A 25097-nucleotide genomic window follows, 5' to 3' on the forward strand; every position below is an offset into this window, starting at 1 on the left:
GAATTGTAAATATGCTTTAGAACTAAAATTAGATATAGCATCTAATGAAACCACCGTAAGTATAGGTTCTAACAGAAAAACTAATCTGTGCTATTTTCTACGGATCTCTTCTTCTTCTTGGATGGCATTAACGTTCTCAGTGGAACATTTGCCTTCTTGTATTACTTGCGTCATTTTTATTAGTACTACTTAGTTGAGTTTTCTATGCCGAATAACACTCCTTGAATGTATTCTGGAGTTACTAGAATACGCGTGACCACAGTGCAAGTCGGAAGAAATTTCTTTGACGAAAAATCTCCCGGCCAGAACGGGAATCGAACTCGAACCCCCGGCATGATGATGTGGGACGCTAACCACTCAGCCACGGGAGCACTTGATGGGGAACCGATTAATCGCGGACGACTCGAGGTTAGTAGAGATTGTTGCTGACAAGATTTATACGAAATAACAGCGCGTCTAACGAATAATGATTGGTCATGAGCCGAGAGCATGTGCGAATAAAGTCCCGATTTTTGAACCACGGTTTGAGACTAACCTTTGGGATAATTGAGTGTAACCCCTATTCTATATTTCGATCGATTCGAAATATTTCGAACGACTTGATAAAATTCCATTCTGTATTCCGTTCGAGTTGTTTTTACATTTCATTCGATCTGACTCCCATTCTTATCGCGACACATTTCGGCTAGCGGCACAAAGGCTTCGGTGTTTGCTTTGAACTTCTGGTAAAACTTTCGCGTTTCCTGAGACCGATGCAGCTGCTCCAACTCTGCATACTCCGCCTCCTCCAGGCAGCGCTTTTTCTCCCGGAAGATTTGGGTACGCTGCATCTTCTGTCGATGTCTTTCTACGTTCTGACGAATGACAATGCAACTTAGCGCAGCGTTCTCCTCACACGTTCCGCTGAATACGTTCCACGTGCCCGAGTATGTCCTCGAGAGGGGTTTCGTTCAGTTCGTCCTCTTCCGAGTATGTTCTCTGATACGCTGTTGATGGCTGTTTAATGGTGTTCCAACAGTCCTCGAGAGGGGTTTCGTTCAGTTCGTCCTCTTCCGGCAGCGCAGCTTCGAGCGAATGCACGTAATTTCCGGCGACATCAAGCTGCTTCAGCCGCGCGAGATTTAACCGAGGTGGGCGTCGGTACCGAATGTTGTTCACAACGGCGAGTTTTGGGCGCATCTTCAGCATCACCAGGTAGTGATCCGAGTCAACGTTAGCGCTCCGATAGGATCTGACCTCGATGATATCTGAGAAGTGCCGACAGTCAATGAAAACGTGGTCGATTTGTGTTTCTGTCTGATTAGGTGATCTCCAGGTGTACTTGTATAGGAGTTTATGTTGGAAGAAGGTACTACAAATGGCCATGTTCTTGGAGGCGGCAAAGCTGATAAGTTTCAGACCCATTTCGTTAGTCAGCTGGTGTGCGCTGAACCCTCCAATTATCAGTTTATATTCCTCCTCCTGGCCAACTTGAGCGTTGAAATCCCCGATGACGATCTTGATATCATGTTGTTACCGTTTAGAAATTAGTTCTTCAATTGATTAAGTTAGATATATAATTAAATAAATTAGAGTATAGGTAATTTCAAATAAACTAGGATTTAAGTTAGCTATAAATATAATTTCACACACATATACTCACACCAAACACATAAACCTGTTGTCGGGCGAAAACGCCATAAAAGCCGTGGATTGCGCAATAGACATTTTACACTGGAGAAAAACTTTAGTAAATTCAGCTACCAAATCTTTAGTAGTCGAAACATTTGTAAAATGTACAAATTTTTTGTAAATATTACAAAAACTTTGTTAAACTGATGTCAGATGCAATGTACACCCCTACCAATCATTCGTACATTTTACTTCATAGCATGTGTAACCTTGAGTATTTTCATTTCTGGCAACTGTGTGTATGCAACTGCCATTTCTCTAATGGAAGCGAGGTAAACATTTGGTTGTATTATGATTCCTTTTACCTAAATATTTTCCCTTTTCAGCATATAATTGTAGAAATCCATAGCAACGGTTTCACGCAGCCGTAAGTATTTAGATACATCAGAGGCCAAAAACGGCGGATGTCGCCGTGCACAATTGATTGATTATTGTTTGATTTTTCCCCTTATTCTATTATCCACAGATCGCAACTAACAGCAGCAATGGATCGCCTCTCGATCCATTTGTTGTTCCAGGAAACGATGGAGATCAGTTGGGCCAATCGTACCGTCAGCAGCGAGGAAACCAGCAACAACCGTTTTACACTGAGCAATCAACAGCTACCGATTCGGACAACATCGACTCGGATGGAAGCAGCAGCAACAGCGCAGATTGTCGGTGTTATTCCATATACTGTCTGCAGCAAAAACTCCACTAGCTGATGAACGATATGCTATGGCGAAAGTATCACAATTTTCAAACACATCGTCACATTATATAAAAATAAGAATAGAATAAGAATATTAATAAAAATAATAATATTTTAAATAAAAACTATATTGCACCAATGGAGGGCCAACAAATCAGCCATTACCAAAGCCGAAATCGAGCTAACATTGGACTTACAAACCATAGTTTTGTTTGACATTTGTGTCTACCAATTTTTTTTCGTAGGATGTACCAATGATTAGTACGGTAGAAAATGACTAGAGGATTGGTAATATTTACCAAAAAATTGGTCATATATACTAAATTTTCCTCTCAGTGTATAAGCGACATCCGAAAAAGGAAACGATGGGAAAAGGAAAGCACTACTAGGTCTACAATAAAAGCTCTTTATCCAAGGCACAACAAAAGCTATTAAAGTGATCCCGATTATAGAAATTCAAATAAAGCATTTGAAAACTGCAGTTCGACCTGAAAAGACGGAAGGATCAGGTATGGATTTGGATAAAGAGCAAGACCCAGTAGTAACTCTGGACTTTCAATTTTTTCCCATCAGGACCCAATATTTTTGCCCTGAATTCAGATTCCCCGGAGCGAAACGATTTTGAGGAAGATTGATGCCGTCCACGAAGCTTTGTAGAAACGAGCAACTTGAGTCGCCAACCCTATAGTAACTCTTCGAGGTACGGCAAAGCTCGCGGCGCACAGGTTTCGCTCAACAACATCCGGCCGGCCACATCACACTGACATACACACAAATGTAAGTTGAATAAACGAAAAAAAAGGAATCCATCTGTGTTTTTACTTGTGAACTGAATCCTTGATTTGTGCCCGAAAAGAGAGTGAGCCGATCTTGAGCCTCCGAGTGTCAAGCTCGAGCTAGCCGAGTTAAAAGAGGCAGTTGAAAGCCCACCCTCAATGGTCCCCGTGGCTTAGACCAGGGATCGAGGGCTTTTCTAGGATTACCCCTTCTGGCTAGTCTGACATAATTAAGAGAGAGTAACAATGTTTTGGGCAGTGATCGTATTCACGCTCTAACTGTGCACGTTAATGATGCTAATGTTGAAGAATCGGTCCTTGATTCTCAACCTGCACATTCGAGGCCCATTCGAGCCACCACCCAATCACTCGCTTTCGCATCTCGCCCGTCTCTTTGAAAGCTGTACTCAGCTCGTATGTGTTATCGCAGCTATGGTAGATGGTGTGACCATCCCTAAACGTACGTACCGTTGAGCCCTTCCAGCACATCTCCTGCAGCGCTACGACGTCGAACTTGCGGCTCTTCAATACGTCGGAGAGCACTCGAGTGATTCCTTGTAGAGATGGGCAAACCGTTCACGAACGGTACGAAAGAACTAGTTCGCCGAAAAGAGTGAACGAGCGGTCGTTCTTTTTCAAAGAACGATAGTTCTCCCCACCAACTGATTGCGAGCGAACGGTTTGTGAACGAACGGGTTCCGTAAGAACGGTTTGCGAGTGAACTGTTTGTGAACGAACTGTTTGCGAGTGAACTGTATGGGAAAGAACTGATTGAGAGTGAACTGTTTGAGAACGAAGTGTTTGCGGGCAAATTGTTTACGAACGAACGAGTGCAGCTGAACTGATATGCGCTGGGAGAAATGGATAAACATAACGAGAACGCTTGTAAGGAAAATAAAACGATTTGTCATTTATGAGCAAAGTGCATGTAACGCAGGGTTTATTTTGTTAATGAATTCTCAATTTTGGGTTAAAAATTTAATTAGATTTTCGTAGTTTTAAAAGCAAATACATATCATATACTTTCTGATTATCAGAAAAAATCTGGGGGAAGCTAGGGCGATTCATGGATTAGGTAGGTAAACATAAAATTTCATAGTGAGGGCATGTTGAGAAAAAAGTTTTTTCGTTGCTTTCAATTCATTGTTTTGCCTATTGCGTGTACGTGTTATCGTGATTGTTTGTATGATTGATTGTTAGTGAAAATCGCTGCTGATTTTTTTCCCTGAATGAACATTATGAAGTATGATCTTACATGGAACCTGTGTACATATATTCTGTGCGCATCAAATTATTACATAAACTTTTGTCGACCGATAAACATATTTTCACATACAGTTTGCGACTTTTAATGAAGCAGCTTATCTTTCCCCACTAAATTTCAAAAATATAAATCCCATACGTATACTATCCAATCCAACGATATCAATTAATAGCTGTCTATTGATGTTGGGTTCCATCCAACATTCTATGTTGTTCTTAATATCGTTGAACGAAAGAGCGAAAGAACGGTTCAAAAGATCTGATTCACTTAGATGAACAGTTATTGAGTGAACCGTTCATCAAAGTGAACTGTTTTGCCCATCTCTAATTCCTTGGAAGTTGAGAGATCGACAGTTCCACGTCCCAAGTTTCCAATCCATAGTCCGTTTTCGTCGCGTGGGTCCACGCCGATTGTTTCGGTTCGAATTTCCTTGTTCATTACTCACTGTTTGCTTTTTTTATGATGACAAGGCCTGCGTCCAACCACTCGTCTCCCCGGAGGACCGTCGTACCGGTAATGTTTAGAGTCCCACACCGACACGAGGACGGGGATTCAGCCGCCCCTACCCTGTAGAAAACAGACGCTCGGGTTTGGCGAAGCATTTCCTCTACCGCGTTGCTAAAACCATAGCAGTGTTCGCTTGTTAGAATTTATTGACTGATTGCTTGGTAGATGCTCATAACTCAGCATTTCTACTCAATCCCACTAGACAAAAATCATAACTGCCTTCGTGTGAAGACCAGCTTTTAGGGTAATTAATAATGGTTCATGTCATTTACCCCAAAAATTCCTTTTTGAATGGAATAAATTGTGGAAAAAAATTGTGGATTGTGGAATAAATGTTTTGGCGTTCTGAATCATGAATACCTAACATTTGGTGAGAAGTAAAATTGGATTATAATGGAGTTTCTAGAAGTTTATAAGTCAAAAATGCTTAATTTTCAATATCTGCCGAAATATCAATTGGGTGCCTATGATTTTCAACGCTTTTAATTGATGAAAAAATGTAGTTTGTACATTTTTATTAATTCCATTATTGTTGCCTTTAATAGCAATACTCTTTCTATGAAGTGGATTATTATAAGAAAATTAGTTTGGATGATAGTTTAGTTCAATTTTGGAGTTATATTTGTGGAAACTGGATCAATAAATCATCCTAAGTTTATCGCTCTATAACGCGATCAATACGTGTTGTACATTAATGATTGGAATGTGGTACAACGTGGAAAACAATTCAATAAAATGTATATTGTGTATCAATTGTCATTAACGTGTAATAACTAATTGATTCGCATTTTTATCTGAATGATACAATTAATTGAAAAAATAAGACATGTAAAAATTGACAGCATTTCAGTATAGACCAAGGCGCGTATATGTATATATTCATATATATAAATACCTTGGTAAAGACGAGGGCCCCTCACCATTGAGAACTGGACCAACCATTTTGCTCGCGCACCAACGTTCACAGCAAGGAAAGTGAAGTGGAAGGTAAAACGTAATGTCAGAATTGCCGTTCGGACGTATCCCGTAAGTTTGAACTTATTTACATGAATGGTATCCAAACAACACTAAACATTGACTACAGTTTCGCCGGCACCTTTGATTGCCGTTATGAACCAGCACAAAAAACAAAGCTGCAAATTATGCGCTAGTGGCGGTACCACGATCAAAGCATTCCCTGAATCACATTAGCCGAGCCAGCTGGCGGAAGCATATGCATAAAGGTTGCTAGGTTACTATTTTCAACGACAACTGTTTATTTATTATACTGCTTCAAATACCTTCGACGAAATCAAATGTAACCATACGTAACGTAAGTAATAACATAAACAAATCCAAACTTTTCGTCTTGCCATTCCTCATACGTCTTTTCTAAATAGTGTAAATTACAAGCCACCTGTTAACTCCACCATCTTGGTTCACAGCAAATGTCAAAACCAAGACGCCTAGAAGTATATCCTAAGGTGAGGCTGTTTCGTCACTAAGTAGGTTAGGGGAGCGGTATATGAAAGCAGTACGGAAGAAAGCAGAAGGGGAATTATTTGCTTGTACGCTACAAGCAAACAGACAGGGGTTAGACATCAATTGAATATAGGCTAAATCAAATAATAGGCTAAATCAAATAAAATAAATCAAAATCATTATGGCGTCATTTGTTTACCAACATATCATTTGCGAGCATTGAAATCGTTGAAATCACGGAGATAGTATACTTTATTTCTAACTGCATGAGCGATATTTCACATGGAGGTGTTCACATTTAACATGGAGTTTAAAGTTAGCCACTATTCGACTATATAACCGAACCGAGTTGTAAACAACAGTAATTGACAGAACCAAAATGTCAGTGAACCGCAGCAATATTGGGTACACTGGCAATATAAGGGATTTGACGTTTTAGTCATACCCCTGGAAACAGACAGACTGATCACGAGCGAGCTTCGGCACTAGCGTATTGTGTTTTGTTTACAAACAAAACACAGTAGACTTCCAAGATGGCTGAAGAGTTGTTTTCAGGGGTTAGACATCAATTGAATATAGGCTACCCAAAATCAAAATCAATATGGCGTCATTTGTTTATCAACATATCATTTACGAGGATTGAAATCGAAAAATGCGCTGCTTTATTCTAACTGCATGAGCGATTTTCATATTTCGGTTTCACATGGAGGTGTTCACATTTAACATGGAGTTTAAAGTTAGCCACTATTCGACTATATAACCGGACCGAGTTGTAAACAACAGTAATTGATTGAACCAAAATGTCAGTAAACCGCAGCAATATTGGGTACACTGGCAATATGAGGGATTTGACGTTTTAGTCGTACCCCTGGTTGTTTTAGCAAGTTGGCCCACCTTAGGATATACTTCTAGTGCCTTGGTCAAAACGTTGGTCCTCTCATGTGCCGCGAGAACCAACACACATGCACCGCTCTCTCTTCTCGGTTAGTGCACTCATTTTCGTTCCGTCAAAACGCTTACGACGAACAGTCATCATCGCCGCGGCTGGGGCTGCCCGAATGGACTCTATCACTGCTAGTATTTGCTGAGAAAGGAGAAAAAAGAACAATCACTTCGCTAGGAGTAAAAAGTGTGTCAATCGCTGCCCGATTTTAGCCAATTTAGTGGACAAACTCGCGATCCTATAGTGTGAATTACAATTTGCATGGCAAAGAGGCTTTCTCCAGCTTAGTGAAAAGGTTGAGGACAGCATTTTCGGACTGTGTACCCTTGGAAGGGAACTTTAGCTGGTGTTTTTTCTGCACGACAAGCCGCCCCCGGAAATTAAGAAGAGCTCCAGCAATTAGGGAGATAGTGTGCTAGAGAGAGAGGACAAACTAGTGTCTTGGTGGAGCAGAGGGTTGTGTGGTCTGTTGTTTTATGTGTTTGGCCGATTTTTTCAACTAGACCTGGAGTGACTGTGTCTCAGGGAATAACATCCGAAAGCATATTATTAGTTGGATTACCTCATCGGCACCATCGGTTCCGTGTTTAACACCGCTAGCAGAATCTGGATGTGCAGCGCTAAGCCAAGATGATTTTGCTCGAGATCAACAACCGGATTGTGGAGGAAACGTTAACCGTCAAGTACAAGAATGCTATTGCTGGGTGAGTAATGCTTCCGGAATCTCCTTACTCCCGAAACCATCAGAAGCGCATGTAGCGCTAGGTGGCAATGATGATTAAGTCGAAGCAATACGCCTTGGGAAAGGAAAGATAAACAGCATCGAAGGGGAGCGTGAATGTGTTGTATACCGCTTGATGCAGCAGTCCGAGACGACACATCATCCGCATGAAGTTGGACAGAGTTGTCAGAACTGCTGCTCAGACTGTATTTGCTTGAGAATGATGAATAACGCAATCATATTGTTTGTTGCTCATTTACAAATTGGATTATAATTATTACCATATCTACAAACATTTGTTCTTTAATTCTCGTCAGAAATAAATCTGTCGTTAGGATACAAGATAGTCTTGAAATTAAGGATTGCGTATTGAGAAAATTTCGAAATATTTGTTACCCAGAGATCTAAATCAATCACTTTATAGCGTGAATATTTTTTGAAAGTAAATAATATATTTCAGAATATGTCTAGTATTTACTGATTGCTTCATCTGAATACATATCATCAATTGAACTGATTGTTATCTGCAGGTTGTCATCAATAGAAGCCCTTGGTATTGGAATATTGTCCACAAATCACTCTTGAAATACATAGCGCTATTATTGCACTTCTTAATGACATAAGTTTCAATCGTTTGGCGAATCACGTAAACATGAACATTAGTCACCGCATTGGGTACAAGTCACCCTGGTTCACAGCTGCAGAGACAGCTTTGATAAAATATGTAACCAGTTAGGCACGCTTATCATATCGTATATCGTCTTTTTCTTCGATTCTACAATTCCACAGTCTGCCAGACGAGTCGAGAGAAGTGCGAAGAAGAATGTTGTTTGCACTGGATATAAATATATGTGCCCATCGCATCACGTAAAGCAATGCAATAGCCCTAAAATGGACACTAGAATAGTCGACCTAAATGCGAAAAGAAGCATTGCGGTATGCTTGTCCATAATTGTATTTATTATTTAGAAAACGTTCGTCGAACATCACTCTCACACGCCACGTTGGAGAATTGATTGCCGTGGCCGGCAGTTTATTCAGTTTTTTGAATCATTTGTCGTCCAACGTTGGTAATACTTTTTCTGTAAACCTTTATCAGTTTATCTAAACGAAAAAAAACGAGACCACTTACTGATAAGGTGAGCTAGGTGCAATAACAATGAATGTCAAAAATTGGGTGTGGACTTGTAAAAACGAATGTTTTTCGCAATTGATCGAATTCAACGAATCAAAAAAAAATGACCACCCGTCAAGCGAGAGTCATAAAAAACCAGTGACAAACGAAGAAGAAGAAGAAGCACTTGTTACTTATCTGGTTCGCATAATTAAATTTAGTATCGCTCTCCACAGAGGGCACAAACTTTCAACCGGACGAAAGGCATGGTAACCAGCACAATTATAACCGATAGCGGAAGCGTTGGCTGTGTGTGTCAACACACAAGGCAACTGGTGTGAATGGAGTGCACCAAAAGGGAAACCGGAAAGATCCATTCATGTTATTCGGTTGCCTTTAGGCGGAATGTCTAGGAAAGGAGATTCAATGCAATTATTTTCGACGATTTGCTTTGTCGTTTGATAGTTTTATTTTGCTTTCGTTACGCAGAATGTTAAATTGGTTCATTATTTTGTTAGTTGGTTTTAGAGAGAGCTCAGTTTACATGTTTACCTGGGTAGCTTCCAAGGCTTCTGGGTAGATCGAGGATTGAAACAATGTTGGCGCTGTGAACAAAAGCTTGTATACGCTTAACCCTTAACCCAGCGGTAGCACTCCGGCGGAGCACACTGCCGTATTAAAACGGTTAAAGGCATGTCGTATCAACTATAAATAGCTAAATAGAGTTGCCTTGTTTCCAGCAACATTGATTGATATTTTGCAATATCAAAATGTTTGGCGCTGTTTATATTTCTAAAAACGGTACACAATTTTATAATGAGATTTACATCTATTCCAGTGATTGCAGCACTCGTCGAAGGAACGGAAAAATATCTGCGGGCGGTGCGTCTGTCGTTGGTCGTACCGTATCTAGGTTTCGGCATGTCAACTACTAAGCCCATTTAAGGCTTACATTGACTTTGAATACGTTTCTTGCATTCCTCGTAACCTTTCTTGTTAGCCTCGAACTTGCTACGTTTCGAGTGGAAGCCTAAAAATAAAAAAAAAAACATAAATTTCTTCTCAAATTTTGAGATGAATAAGACAAACCTGTAAGCTATATGCAAAAGCCATTCAAAAGAATTGATCCAGCAATGCAGAATCGACGGCCGAACCTGAAGTTTCCAGAAGGGTTTTCTCGTAGACGTTGAAACTAGAGATGGGCAAAACAGTTCATTTTGATGAACTGTTCAGTCACTAACCGTTCATCTAAGCGTTAGTTTTTTTCAACCGTTCTTTCGCTCTTTCGTTCAGCGGTTTTAAAAACAACATAGAATATTAGCTGGAACCCAACATCAATAGACAGCTATTCATTGATATCGTTGGATTGGATAGATTTTTTTATTCGTATAGGATTTATATTTTTGAAATTTGGTGGAGAAAGATAAGGTGCTTCTTTAAAAGTAGCAAACCGTATGTTAAAATACGTTTATCGGACGACTATAATATATGTAATAACTTGATGCGCACAGAATATGTTCAATTTTTCATATTTTCAATTTTTCATATATTTTTTTATATAGAAAATATATAGCTTTGCCTTTAAAAAATCAAATTTTATTTTCAACCCAAAATTGAGTATACATAATCAAAATAAATCAAAATGCATGTATTTTGCTCGTAAATAACAATATCGTTTTATTTTTCTTACAAGCGTTCTCGTTATATTTATCCGTTTCGTCCAGCCAGTCTTCAGAAAACAAACGCAGCGCCACCATTGCTGATGTCTCCGAAACCGAAATCTTTTTCGGAATGATTCTATCCGCGTTGACGGCATTGAGCTTCGTTTCCTAGTTTAGGGGAATGTCAAAGAATGATTTTCAGTCGAAATAAACACACTTGTAAAAGTAAAATTATGAATGAAAATTTTTTTTTTTCATCAAAATAGTATTCTATTTGAATTCAAAACTGTTTTATGAGGTGGTGAAAAAATCTCACGAAAATTGTTTTTGAAGACAACTTTATATTATAATGGAAAGATCCAGTAACAATGTAGGAAATGTATAGACAAATGGTTAAATAAATGTCAGAAATACGTATTTACGTAATTCAATAACATGACGTGAAAATTTTCACTCAAATTTTAACATTTTAAAACAGGCCTCGTGTCTTCTAATCTGATAGAGATTGCACTAACGAGTTTGGAACCCAAATTATGGCCCCTAATTGAAAGTCGCCACCAGTTGTCGACACTGTATTACTGTCATCGCGAATTCTTTGCTTGTTTACTTGGAAAGCAATCTCTATGTAAATCGTTAATCACCTCTCGAAGCGCAATATATTTCCGGACCGTCAGATCCAATTCTACAAAAACAGCCAGTGCTTGAGTAGGTGTTAAGCCCTTGATGAATATTCACTGCTTACCTTGATAATTGCATTCCATCTCAGTTGATTTGATGGTACACAAGATTCTGCTTTGAAGGCATACTACTGAAATCACAACAATCTCACTCGCTGACGATGTATGTAAGCACATTGAGGAACAATAATCATCCAAAACTCAATGTATAGTATACATTCAAACACCACCATCACCTTGTGAGCATTATCTCTCGAATTAATCTTGCAAATCAGAACATCCTTGGCAACATTTCGCTAGGGATGGTGTGCTATATGTGACCTGAGGTGACGAGTGAGGCGTCGGTTGGGTCGACTCTCCCATGCGATCTTCACTTGTTACTAATGGGGCATCCGGTATGGGTTATACCCCGCTATTATTTTATAGTTAAACCAAGATGATCCTTGCGGGAATATCGTCTTTTGGGATACTCGTTACAGATGAAACTAAGCACTTTTTTCCTCGAGATAGATTTACCACATATAGGGTTGGTTCCTTCACTGATTTGTTGAGAGATTGCTAGAGATCGTAGTATGTTTTACTTGCGTCGTTTTTATTATTGGGTGTACAAATAAGTTCCAATCGTTTGACTCGATAGGTTTTTCATTTCAAACATACACATTGGACAATATTGAACTCAACTTTATGGTAAAGATAAGTGTTGAGGCTTCAAGTATCAGTGCGTATTGCGTATCGAAATCCGTTTTCGCGGGGAATTCATTTGCATTACTGCAAACAAAAGAAGAAAGCAGCTGTGACACATCGGATTCTTGTGGAAAGTAACGGCAAGCATGCTCTGTCGAAACCAACATGCAGAGCTTGGTTTCACCGATTCAAGAATGGTAATTTTGACCTCGAAAGTACGGTACCTCGAGGATAGGGTAGGTAGGTAGGAAAGGTAGGAAAATCCTAAGCGTAAAAAAGCTAATCAACATCAACCGCAAAATCGAATATTAATGGTTTCAAGCTTATGCTGTATATCTGGTGGGATAAGCTCGGAGTCATTTATTATGAGCTACCTACTCATACGAAATGAAACTCATAGGAAATTATTACCGACAACAATTGATGCGTTTAAGTCGAGCCCTGAAGTACAAGGGGTCCCAAAACGACGATAGACACGACAAGACAATAACACGGCAACATGACAACGCTCGGCCTCATGTTGCAATTGGTGTCAAAAACTACCTGTAGAAAATCAAATGGGAAATCTTACCCCACTCACCGTATTCACCAGGCATCGCTCCCTACGATTACGATTATCTTTGCAGCCAGAGCGATTAGTACTTGGTTCGCTGGCTGCAAAGAGAATGATGTTTTGCCTGTCTAGCAACTACATAATTTTGATTTTTTTATTTTCCTAAAAGCTCCGAATCAGAAATTCAGAAGATCAGTAAGCAAGAATCAGAAGATGTGTGCTTACAGCATGAAAGGGAGTATTATGTTTGACATCCAGTTTGTTTTGACCCTTGGTTCGTTTTGGCAGAACCCCGACCATATATCGTATATGATTTGGTCGAAAACATCCACAGCCAGTCCTATAGTTAAATTAGTTACTGTCTAAAATCCTTTATTGAATTTATTTTAGGAGTACAATAGCGAATCCGCGGAATAGTCGGTCAAGATCCCCGCGAATAACGAAAATCGCGGATTACGCAATAATGGAATAGAAATGGAGTGCAAACAAGGAAAAAATATATTTCAGCATAGACGCTCTGGTTTATCAACACAAATAATATAGTTTATTATATAAAAGGTCGTATGCTCCAGTGGTCAGATAATGTGAAGGCCATGACCAAAATAAAAGAGCATGATCCTACCTCTCACTGGCAAAATCCATGAAGGTCTATAGATTCACTATAGGGCTCGCTGTCGCGAATAATCTCCACCGCGGATAATCGGTGTTTTACTACTTTTTTACTACATTAGTTTCAGTAATCTTATCCATGACACTGTGTAGGGGAAACACCAAGAGAGAAATAGATGTAGGAATCTACGAAAAATCGCTTAAGACACTCTGATATCTTTCGAAAGATGACCTACGATGCAATAGAAATAGAATATTCGAATTTTAGGTTGTTCTCGTTATTACGTAGAAAGAATAATTAATCAAAGCCCTGTAAAGATCGTGCCCAGCTTTATTCTAAATTATGTATAGATAAGCCTTCTATGTCTGGATAATAGCTGACTGTGTCTGTGTCTTGGATATAGCTAACTTTAGTTTGCATCTGTATGTCTGAAATCACCTCTATTGCTGAATAGCATTGACAGAAGAAATTCACGGAGTCGTTAGTTAAAACTGATCGGTCGTTTTATTCCACCGACTCTTCGCCTTGTTGCAATTTTACCCAATATTTTGGATTGAGCGAAATTGGATGCAATTGTGTAGCTCTGTCGACGGTATCGACCCCATTGTCACGATTGTCACCCCGTTGAAATGTGTCTCTGCTATAATGGCAATTAGCCAAAACAGACCAAAACTTTACAGGATTCTTTTGTGAACGGTAGCACACATGTTTTGGGGCAATCTTCCGTATAAAGTTTAGAGCTCGTAGTCTGTTTTGCAACTAAAACTTCGTTTTTTCGAAACTGCGTATTTCTTACCAGATCAGGAGTTGTGAAGTAAATTTATCTATAGAAATAAAAATTTGAACTCACTGGGACATCTCCTACGAACCGTGTTCTTCTAGAGCTTTTACCCGAGAAGCTGCCCAAAAACATCTTTACATACATTTCGTTGTCCATTAGTAAGCATCCTTGAGACCTCATTAGGATCTTGGTGTTTTTTTCAGACCAACAAGTTCTGCTTCAGCGCCTGGTTTGGATGTTTGTCGACGCAAAATGAACGATAACCTTCACACAACTGCGTGGAGGCGATCTGGCGTAGTGGTAACATCCATACCTCTCACGCAGAGATCACGAGTTCAATTCTCACTCCCGACATTCTTCCAAAAATGGAAGTAAAAAAAGATGTGTTGAAAGTCACTATAATAGAGGTAAAAAACAACCGAATCCTCCGCACGGTACTTTTCGTTTGCATTGCACATTCGACAAAAAATAGAGAAAAGTAATGTGCGAAGTAGAAATTTTGGAGTGATTTTTGAAATGCTTCAACTTCGTGAAAAATCAACGCATCAAGATGGGATATACATAATTTTAACAGCAATATTTGAAGAATTCTGTCCGCGCATGTCTACGGTGAGAGGGGTTGGGGGTACAAACAAAGTCCACGTGGACCCGTTTAATGATGTTCTTTAAATACATTCAGATCTGTGCTCAAAATTAAATTTAATCAGAGATTTATATTTATGCATTGGAAGATGCAGAAGATGTATCGACAATAAATTACTTTTAAAAAATACGAAAAGCAAAAGCTTTACTTCCAAAGAAAAAGAAATAATGTGGCAGGTAAAATTGATTTTTTATAAATACTGATCTCATGACATCATTCCAATCCAATCCTACAACTTTTCCTCAATATTGTCGATCCCATGTGGTTTACGAGTTTCGCGATGCCCGTGTGTATCGCCCTTTGTTTACCTCACACTTATTTACGACGATGAATCACGTTGATGTCCCCAATACATATCCGCAACGTCTAATCATAATTTGAACATTTATTTGCATTATATACTAGAAGAAGACATGTGTTTAACATACTGTATTTTTCTTTCTACGTTACCTGTGTTTTCAGCAACAAAGCTGAATCAATCGACGTTACTGTGGCCGATTTCGATGGCGTGCTGTTCCACATTTCCAACATCAACGGAGACAAAACTAAAGTGAGGGTGAGTATCGCGTTCCCAACGGTGGTATTAGTCAATCATGGCATTGCTGGGCGGTCCGTCCGCCCCATCCTACAGCGCAAGCGAAAGTGTTTGCATCGTGATCATTATCTAATTTATTCCGATAACTGTGGCAAGATTACCAGACAGGTCAATGGCATGACGCTTGGATTGGAATATTATTATTTAAATGTCTCATCAGCAAACAAAGTTATGTGAATATATTTTTTTCTTCACAGATTAGTATATCTTTGAAATTCTACAAACAGCTGCAAGAACACGGCGCAGACGAACTACTGAAGCGGGAATACGGAGATCTGCTCATCACTCCGGAGGATGGCTACAACGTTTCGGTACTGGTCGATCTGGAGCATATTCCCGAAAACTGGGAGGAGACAGTGCGGAAGATAGGGCTCCTAAAACGAAACTGTTTCGCTTCGGTGTTCGAGAAATATTTTGACTTCCAATCACAAGGCGAAGGTGAAGGAGAGGGACAGAAGCGGGCGGTGATCAATTACAGGAACGATGAGACGATGTATGCCAAATAAGAGTGGGGATAAGTTGGGGATAGTTTCTAACCAGAGGAATTATTTTTGCAGGTACGTCGAAGCGAAATCTGACCGAGTGACGGTAGTGTTCAGTACGATATTCCGAGACGAGGACGATGTGGTGTTAGGCAAAGTGTTTATGCAAGAGTTACGTGAAGGTAGAAGAGCATCACACACGGCACCACAAGTACTGTTCTCCCACAGGGAACCTCCGATGGAACTGGCGAACACTGGTGCTAGGGTCGGGGAAAACATAGGATACGTTACGTTTGGTATGTTTGGATCAGCCTATGATGAAGCGAGTTTATGTCCTAATTTTTAAAATCTTTACAGTACTCTTTCCGAGGCACACCTCTAAAGAAACGCGTGATAATACAATTAATTTAATTCACATGTTCCGTGATTATTTGCATTATCATATTAAGGTAAGATTCTTAGTACTTATTGGTAGTGAATAAGATATATTGATGTAATTAGAACAAGTCAGAAATCGAACTGTTTTACGGTCAAGGTTGAGTTTCTCAGAATTTGAATATAGTCGCTCAACTGAATTTCCCGTATATCGCGTTGGCGTGACATCAGACTACTTTTTATTTTGTCCAAAAACGACATTTGTACTCAACTTCCATGCTTCCGAAGAAACTTAACGGTACACCTAATACTTTCCGCACATAGTTGCTTTAAACCAAATTTATTGCCCAATAAAGTTATACAAAATTGAATGAAATTGATAGCAAGTGGTAGCTAAGAGACTAAGCTAGCATTTGATGTCAAACCTTACCATATGATTGCTTTCCAATACCATGAAAAATTATCAAAGTTGCTGTTCAATTTTGGCATAAAACGAGTTAAAGCTAGGGGACCATGATTACGATAAAAATATTTATGTTGGTGCTTGAATGATGAAGATGTGCTAAATTATCTTCTGTAGTCTATCGCTTCCAACGAACAAATTCGTGATAAATTATTAGGCCGGTTTCAACTAAGATCGATTTACTACTGACTAAATCTTCACCTTAGGGCATATATTGAGAGCCGCATATGATTTAAGCGTGGTGTTTACCATGATGGGAGGTTCGTGTTGATTCCGTTCGGGTCAAAAACTCTGTCCTCAAAGATGTTTTCTGGGGAACTTTCTAGGGTGTGGTGGGACGAGCAACGGGCATCGCCAATCTGGAAGTAAAGCCACAAAAACAGCTCTCCTAAGCGAATTTACGCCGCTTTAAGAGTCTGCAAAGTCCTGGTGTTGCTCGGGACGTAAAATTGCAGTATCATGATGATCCTCCTGCGAGACAGTGGGGTTGGTCGCAGACCTTGCAAGCTGCACCGCAAACACAAAACAACGAACGATACTTAAGAAGATTTGAACCGTACTAATCGACATAGACCCAGGTGACGTAAACGAACTAACGGTTGGAAACGCGGCACGTGGAATTGTCGATCTCTCAATTTCATCGGAGGTATTCGTGTGCTTTCCAAGCTATTGAAGAACCGCTAGATTGACATCGTAGCGCTGCAGGAAGTGTGTTGGAGAGGATCTACAGTACGGTTCGGTTCGGTTTTTGTTTTTGAAGATACTTTAACCCAAAGGTCATTTATTCCTGGCAGTACGTACATTTCGCGGCAACACAAACGAGCTGGGTACAGCTTTCATTGTGGTGGGCAATATGAAGAAGCATGTGATTGGATGGTGATAGATCAATCCACGAATATACAGATTGAGGGCCGATTCTTCAACATCAGCATCATTAACGTACACAATCCTCACCTTACAAGCCACGATGATAACAAAGACGAATTCGACGCGCAGCTGGAACGCGAATACGAACGCTGCCCAACACATGACATGAAGATCATCGACGGAGATTTCAATGTTCAGATAGGTGAAGAGAAGAAGTTCAAAGTTGTAATTGGTATGTACAGTACAAACCAGTTAATAAATGGCTTATGGTTTCGCCACACCTATGAAAATGACCGTACAAATTTCTCCATCAATACGCCTGGAGATTACCAAACCAAACAGGATCTCAGATCGACTTGATATGATACTTACAAAATTTCTTGTCATAAGATGAAATGTAGGAAATTGTTGAAATTTTCACAAAAAATAACCAAAAAAATTTTGGAAAAAAACATGACATGACATGAATTTTGTAGGCATCATAGTTTTTAAGTTATAAAATTTAGTAAACATTTAAGAAAAAAAAGTTGGCTTTTTCCAAAAAGTAGTCTAATTGTTACTATCTGAGATGGTGCTGCCAACGGCCAGTCGAGTTGGCATGAAATCCGTCATAAGCGTAGCGGAGAACATTCTAGGACACGTGGAACGAAGACGACAGGATGAGTGGTTCGATGATGAATGTTAGCAAATGTTAAAAGTTACAAGAGAAAAATGCTGCGCTGAAGTCAATGCTGCGTCAAGCTACTCGTCAGAACATGGAACTATAGAAATAGAAGCGGCGCCAGCAAACCCAATTTTTCCTGAAAAAGAAGCGCCGCCAGGAAGAGGAAGAGTGTGAAGAATCAGAACAACAGCACCGCTCTCATGAGACGCGAAAGATCTATCGGGAACTCAATGCATTCCGAAAAGGTTCGGTGCCACGAGCAGAAATGTGACGAAATAAGGATGAGAGTATCCTGACAAACGATGATGAAGTGAGCGAAAGGTGGAGACAGTACTTCTTTTTTTATGTATTATAGTGACTCAACATTTTGGCTGATTCGTCACCTTCGGAAGAATGTCAGAAGTGAGATCCTCAGTTGGATATGCCTTTGCCGACTCCTGCTACCCAGGATGCACGTACTGTACCGTACTCACATCAAGAGGACTAGCCAGGCACTCACTTACTTATGCAATCGCGAAAAAAAATTACACGAGTTGCAACTAGACTTTCAAAATGGAGAAGAAAATCTTTTTAATATGGGTAGCTTCGGATAGCATATTTCTCGCACAAAAATAAAAAAACTCGCCAAAATTTTACAACAGGCAAATCTTGCAATTTCGTTTGGGATGTAGAGGAATGTTGAAAGCACTGATTCTAAACCTTTTGGAGCGTTGATGTATCCTGCGACGAAAGACATATCCTTCCTTGACCCTTTCAACATTGATTTGGCTGGAAACCATTCGAGGAACTTTTGACTATATCAACAGATTTTGAACATACCAGTGGAACTTCAGCAGAGTTAGCACTGAAACAATAATGCTAGCAACGGAACAACATGGTGCTCTCTACGGTCAGAAAAATTAACGACTATACCAGTTTTGGAGAGGATAAATTTAGGGATGACGGATTGACGATTGTGCGGTGCATGGCACTAAATTTCTGAGCTTTCAAAGCTGATAATCGGGGAATGACTATTCAGTTTAGAAACGAAGAAACTCAATAGCAGTTGAAACCCGAAACTCGAGTTTCATGAAGTGATAGAACTGGCAAATGGCCCACTAGGCATTTTTTTAACGTTAATACTACACGAAAAACGTCAAACCCGTTCGATGGATTGTTTGGATTCTTCTTCTTCTTTCTTTGTTTTTAAGAGGCTTTAAACTTTGCAGTTCATTCGCCTCTTTGTTTGGATTAAGATTTGACAAAGTTGCATACGAAATGATCAACACTGAAAAATTGCAAAGGCTTCTTATCTGAATCTTGATATGATGTCAAATTATAAATTTTCTTTACCAATCAAACTAAAAGTGAACATATGATGCTTGCCGAAAGTCATACTTTTCATTTATTGCAGTGTTCTAAAGCGTACATCCACTCGCGAATGAGGGCAAAGACGTCGGAATTCCTGAAAGTGCTCAACCGTGCTCGCCCTGAGCCGAAAAACACCGAAAAGAAGACCATAACGTAAGTTTTTTTTTTAATTTTCCATTGAATAAAGCGTTTTTAAGTATCTTCTCTTTTATTCTAGTGGGCGAACTTTCATTAGGAAGGAATGATTTTGGAATTCATCTGACATCTAGTTGTTAAATGTGTAAGTAAATATTTACTAATAATAAAGCAAAAACCAGGCAAAAATTTAGTGACCCCTCATGCAGACAAAAAAGCAAAAAAGCGAACGAACAGTAGTAGTATTCCACTGTGCAAAAATGAACAATGAGTCAAAAAAAATGGAACAATGTTTAGGCATGAAACGCGTATATTAAAACACTAACATTCGAGTAACCAATTCAAGACGAAAGTATGAAAAAATCGTTATAAATATTCACGCTACTTTAGGAACTTCATCACTAAAAATTTCTTTAATCGCCGCTGCCAACGAGAAATAAAGTTTACAGTTATTATAAAATAATTATAATAAAACCATTTTTAAACAAATTCAAATATTTTATTTAAGTAAAGGAATAAATTGCAATTACCTTCGAATGAATGAATAAAGAACAGCCACTAGTGGACTACTAGCTAATAGGAACCAACTGAGCGAATGATGAACGGATAAAGGCTAACTGAACAGAGTGAGAGGTCGCTGTTCAGAACGTTGAATGAAAGAATTGCTGACGAATGAGCGAACGTCGGCAAGCGAGATATAGAACTGATGCAAAGGAAGCGCACGGGCAACAGAGCTCCTCCTTTTCCTTAGTGTTATCGTGCATTAACTAATAATCTAAGAAATGTGTCGCACAATTCAGAGATTATATCGACCCCAAAGGGAGCAGCAAGAATGTGTAAACGCTGAACAAAGAGCATCCCCCAATCTAGTGTAGAACTATTTAGTAGGATTGTAATGATAAGAGAAGGACAAACTACCACAACTAAACCAATTTTGTTTATGAGTAGTCAGTTACAATGTTTAACAAAAAAAAACGTGTAAAGTGTAATACAACTTTTGTCCGACCTTAACGTAGTAGTAATGTTTCGATAGACTAAACGAAATTTATGAGATCGTGGGGTTGTATAACGTTTAGAGACCATAGTTAGCCAGAACGCAAATACGTGCGCCGCCACATTTGCTTCGGAAAACGTATATTTTCCACCCAAACTTGGAAGCAACAATCCTAAACACGTAACACATTTATCGTCATTTATCTGGTGAATATTCGTGAGCCTGCGTTTTTCGAACGCCACTAAACGCATAAACAAGAAAAAAAATGCAATTAAAACAAATCAGTTCATCTTGTTGAAATACGATCGATCAAGTATGTACTGCTGTGGAAAAATCCGAACCTAATGATCAAGATGAATTAAACTATTGAAATATATATTAAATTGAAAACGTGTAAGATATATTGACACTAACGGCGTTTTGTTTGTTTTCAAAGGATGACAGTGTGGTGGTGAAATGTGTGAAGAGTTGTGTTTCAAGAAGCTTGGACTTCGTAGGTCACAATGATGACGTGGTTCCTTGAAGCGTAAGTATAACACGAACAATCCGAATATTTTTTTCCATGTAATTTATTCCTATAAAAATACAGATTATTTCCGAAATCCATTATTACATTTATTCGACTTCGAAGTAAACATTTAGACACACTTGCAAATATCATTGGTGGCTTGATTATTGGAGTTTTCATTAGCCTCTTTTCCGTCGTTTTTCTGCTTCTCTGCTAGACACTCCTGGCGCACGCGGTCGAGCGCTGGAATGGCACGAAACATAAGACACAGCACGGCAATTTAATATGAATTCTTATTAACCTTTAAGTAAATCCATCTCATCAATTTCGGCGTTATGCATACAATCCAACCGCTCGCGAAATTTTCGGGTTAATTTCTTCCTCTGGTAATCCGCTTCGATTTCCTGTTTGGTACGTGGAATCCGGAATCGTACACAACAGCAGAACATAATCACTACACCCAACACTGAACCGCACACGAGAAACAATAGATGCCAAACCCGCATTCCCAGGCTGGTTTCTTGCTCGAAAATAGCCTCGGCGTCGTGACTCATTTTTTTGTGGCGTGCGTTCGATTGATTTGCAAATCTCTGAATTATATACGATGTCTAAATCTTGGCTTAGATCCTTATCGTAATTGTAGAATTATTACTTATCTGCTCACCGTTTAACTTTCTTCACTATGCTTCAATGCTCAGTTCAGAGTAATGACTCCCTTTCTGGTGTAATATTTCCCATCGACCAAGCGGTTCTCTTACTTCGAAGTCGTAGTGAAATTCTATGCTGAACTAATGTAACGGCGGAAATAAAATAATAGGGAAAACCTTACTCCTGTTGAAACGTTCTGTGTGCCAGCGAGGAGTGGTAGCATATTTACACGATCTGCATCGTTGGTGGCAACAGTTTTATTCACAGTTTGGCTGTGGGCGCGATAATAAGGAGTGCCACCCGCTGGGTTTATGCACATTCTTTTGTTTGGAACCACGCTATATCGAAAGCAACAAGATGTTGAACAAATTGGTGTTTCATTGCACACGGACATTGAATCGCTAGCTTAAAGAAGCATATTCTCTGTGTGTTGATTTGCTTTTAATTTGTTTCCATATATTGGGTTGGGGAAAAAGAAATGTATTTCTTATCGAAATTTGACGCTTTATTGAACATACTTAAAAATATCCAATTTAAGTCAAATATGCGCTGTTTTGTTCGCAAACTTGTTGCCATTTACAAGGCAACTTCATTATACCCACAACTCCCCCCCTCCTTATTTGCAAAAAACTCAGACAGCCAGTTTTCGCAAGCCTCTTTTGAGGCCAACTTAGTATCACCAAGAGCGTTTTGCATGGACCGGAAGAGATGATAACAACTTGGAGCCAGGTCCGGACTATACGGTGGGTGCAATAGCACATCCCATCCGAGCTCCCGTAACTTCTGGCGGGTCATCAAAGATGTGTGAGGCCAAGCGTTGTCCTGGTGGAAAACAACACCATTCCTAGTGATTATTTCTGGACGCTTCTGGTCAATCGCCTGCTTCAAACGGTCAAGCTGCTCACTAGAGAACCGAGTTGCGGGTCTGGCCATAGTTGAGGAGCTCATAGTGGATGATTCCCTTCCAATCCCACCAAACACACAGCAAAACCTTCCTGACCGCCAATCCGAGCTTGGCGATGGTTTGGGCCGGCTCACCGCGCTTCAGCCACGACTTTTTTCGCTTTAGGTTGTCGTACGTGATCCAATTTTCATCACCAGTTACCATCTTCTTCAAAAATGGGTCGAGTTCGTTCCGTTTCAGCAGTGCATCGCAGGCGTTGATTCGGTCTAAAAGATTTTTTTGCGTCAACTCCTGTGGCACCCATCTTCTTCTTCTTCTTCAATGGCACTAACGTTCCTAGAGGAACTTCGCCGTCTCAACGTAGTATTACTTGCGTCATTTTTATTAGTACTTAGTTGAGATTTCTATGCCAAATAACACGCCTTGAATGCATTCTGAGTGGCAAGCTCTAGAATACGCGTGATCACAGTGCAAGTCGGAGGAAATTTCTTTGACGAAAAAATCCCCCGACCAGAACGGGAATCGAACCCGAACACCCGGCATGTTAGTTATGACGCTAACCACTCGGCCAAGGGAGCACTATACATACCCATACATTCAGCTTTTTTTTGGAATCCAATCTTCCGCAAATGGTTCCAAACGGTTTTATGGTCTATACCCAGTTCATGGCCAATCGAGCGAGTGCTCACATGCCGATGTACTTGGATGATTTCAACGATTTTATCGGTTTTTGGCCTACCAGTACGGGGTGTATCTTCGACAGCCACTACACCAGAACGAAATCGATCAAACCAACGCTGTGTTGTGCGAATCGTTACAGTATCGGGTCCATAAAGTACATGAATTTTTTCGGTCGCCTTCGTTGCAGTTTTACCTCGCAGGTAGTAAAAACGTAAAATATGACGAATTTCTTGCTTGGTGGACTCCAGCTTTGACGCGCTATAACTTGAGACTGAAAAGGTTAATCACAACACGACACTTGTAGCACAGATTGTCGTCTTTAAATAGCCGTATAGTATGACCAGATGCGATAAGTACAACACAAGATATGTTTAAGTGTTGCCATATATTGACAATATACGACATTTATTTTCCCCCAATTCAATATTTAGTTTAAAAAATCTAATAAATTTATGAAAGCGAGCATTGCTTTCGCTTTTAACTATAATGCGGAAAATTTACATATGCACCCATACCTCGCTTTACGGCCTAGATTGGCTACACGAAACTTGGCCGCAAAGCGAAAAGCCGTATAACGAATCAATTATTCTAATACAAATTCATATAAGTTCAATCGGAACGGCTTCAAATTTATTAAATTTGTAACATGGTTTATCATTCAAATGCATTTTATCTTTATATTCCATGTGAATTTAAAAAACATAAAAAAACATAAAATAATAACAGACTCCAAAAACCAACAATAATCCATAAACATAAATGAAACAACTTCAATTTTATGTAACAAAATATATATACAGCCATTCCATGCGAAACCGATATAGTGGTTCTCAGATTTGCGTGAAAAGTGGTAGTTTTGTTCTTTATCGCAAAACATTAGTCCCTTTTTTTTTATTTTTTCAGTAGGGTGACCATTTCCATTTTAGGGTTGTCCGAAAAATCAACTTTTTCCTCATTTTTTCCAAAAAAAAATCATAACTTTTGAACTACTACACCGATTTAGATGATCGACACATCAATTTAAAGCCAATCACCAGTCTTTTTTGAAAAAATATTACACCTGCAGATAATTTAAATTCTGTTCTCGTTTTTATTGATTGTATTCGTTTTTATTGTTTTCATAGTCTCGAGCCGGAGGGCGCTATATTTTTTTTATATTTTTTCTGAAAAGCTGAGGATTTTTCACATAACATATGTCGAAACCAGAGAGGCGTTTTTTTCGTTTGTGGGTTATAATTCACAATTTTTCCTCCTTTTTCCCAAAAATGACTTTTTTCAAAAAATCATAACTTTTGAACTACTGGACATATCGACATATGACTACCAAATTTAACAAACAGTTGAAAACCACTATATCGATTTGGCATGGGATAGCTGTATATCGACATCGCAAAACTATTTTTTGCCGTTATAGCGAATCACTTCAGGCCGTAAATCGAAAACGTATCTTAATTGAAGAGGGCCGTTATAGCGAAATGCCGTATAGCGAGGTATGGGTGTAAAAAAGACTCTGAGTTGAACGTATTATTGATTACTGAGCTTTATTGGGCAATTTTTATGTTACAATCTGGCCAGGTGGAAGTTCCTACATGCTGATAAACATTTTGGAATGTCGCATGTTATTGCGCGCGATTCAACTGATGAAATCCCGATGGTACATTTTTTTCTTTCAAC

At 39.4% G+C, this 25097-nt stretch overlaps 3 protein-coding genes across 3 annotated transcripts; 1 reads left to right on the forward strand and 2 right to left on the reverse strand.

The window, feature by feature from the left end:
• Positions 1–510: 510 nt before the first annotated feature.
• On the reverse strand, positions 511–1857 carry LOC129778684 (uncharacterized). The gene is made up of 2 exons (XM_055785750.1): positions 1643–1857; positions 511–1532 (listed from the first exon to the last, which is right to left on the reverse strand). Exon 2 carries the CDS (start codon positions 1402–1404, stop codon positions 892–894), a length of 513 nt encoding a protein of 170 aa, XP_055641725.1. The 5' UTR covers positions 1405–1532; positions 1643–1857; the 3' UTR covers positions 511–891.
• Positions 1858–7365: 5508 nt separating this feature from the next.
• On the forward strand, positions 7366–21095 carry LOC129778680 (probable actin-related protein 2/3 complex subunit 2). Its single transcript, XM_055785746.1, has 7 exons — positions 7366–8017; positions 15220–15313; positions 15550–15845; positions 15910–16130; positions 16192–16283; positions 19597–19706; positions 19771–21095. Exons 1-7 carry the CDS (start codon positions 7944–7946, stop codon positions 19796–19798), a joined length of 915 nt encoding a protein of 304 aa, XP_055641721.1. The 5' UTR covers positions 7366–7943; the 3' UTR covers positions 19799–21095.
• A 225-nt stretch (positions 21096–21320) lies between these two features.
• Positions 21321–23610, reverse strand: LOC129780007 (transmembrane inner ear expressed protein). Its single transcript, XM_055787842.1, has 3 exons — positions 23482–23610; positions 21492–21978; positions 21321–21433 (listed from the first exon to the last, which is right to left on the reverse strand). The coding sequence occupies exons 2-3, from the start codon at positions 21742–21744 to the stop codon at positions 21321–21323; spliced, it is 366 nt and encodes a 121-aa protein (XP_055643817.1). The 5' UTR covers positions 21745–21978; positions 23482–23610.
• Positions 23611–25097: the final 1487 nt, after the last annotated feature.

The sequence above is a fragment of the Toxorhynchites rutilus genome, chromosome 3 (assembly GCF_029784135.1).
Source record: "Toxorhynchites rutilus septentrionalis strain SRP chromosome 3, ASM2978413v1, whole genome shotgun sequence".
Classification (NCBI taxonomy): Eukaryota; Metazoa; Arthropoda; class Insecta; order Diptera; family Culicidae; genus Toxorhynchites; species Toxorhynchites rutilus.

Excerpts from the sequence above, each read along its gene's own strand:
- LOC129778680 (XM_055785746.1), top strand. The coding sequence starts at position 7,944 with ATGATTTTGCTCGAGATCAACAACCGGATTGTGGAGGAAACGTTAACC. Across the intron at positions 15,314-15,549 it reads GAGACAAAACTAAAGTGAGG|ATTAGTATATCTTTGAAATT; the intron begins GTGAGTATCGCG and ends TTTTCTTCACAG. Across the intron at positions 19,707-19,770 it reads ACCGAAAAGAAGACCATAAC|TGGGCGAACTTTCATTAGGA; the intron begins GTAAGTTTTTTT and ends CTTTTATTCTAG.
- LOC129778684 (XM_055785750.1), bottom strand. The coding sequence starts at position 1,404 with ATGGGTCTGAAACTTATCAGCTTTGCCGCCTCCAAGAACATGGCCATT.
- LOC129780007 (XM_055787842.1), bottom strand. The coding sequence starts at position 21,744 with ATGAGTCACGACGCCGAGGCTATTTTCGAGCAAGAAACCAGCCTGGGA. Across the intron at positions 21,434-21,491 it reads TGAGATGGATTTACTTAAAG|CGCTCGACCGCGTGCGCCAG; the intron begins GTTAATAAGAAT and ends GTGCCATTCCAG.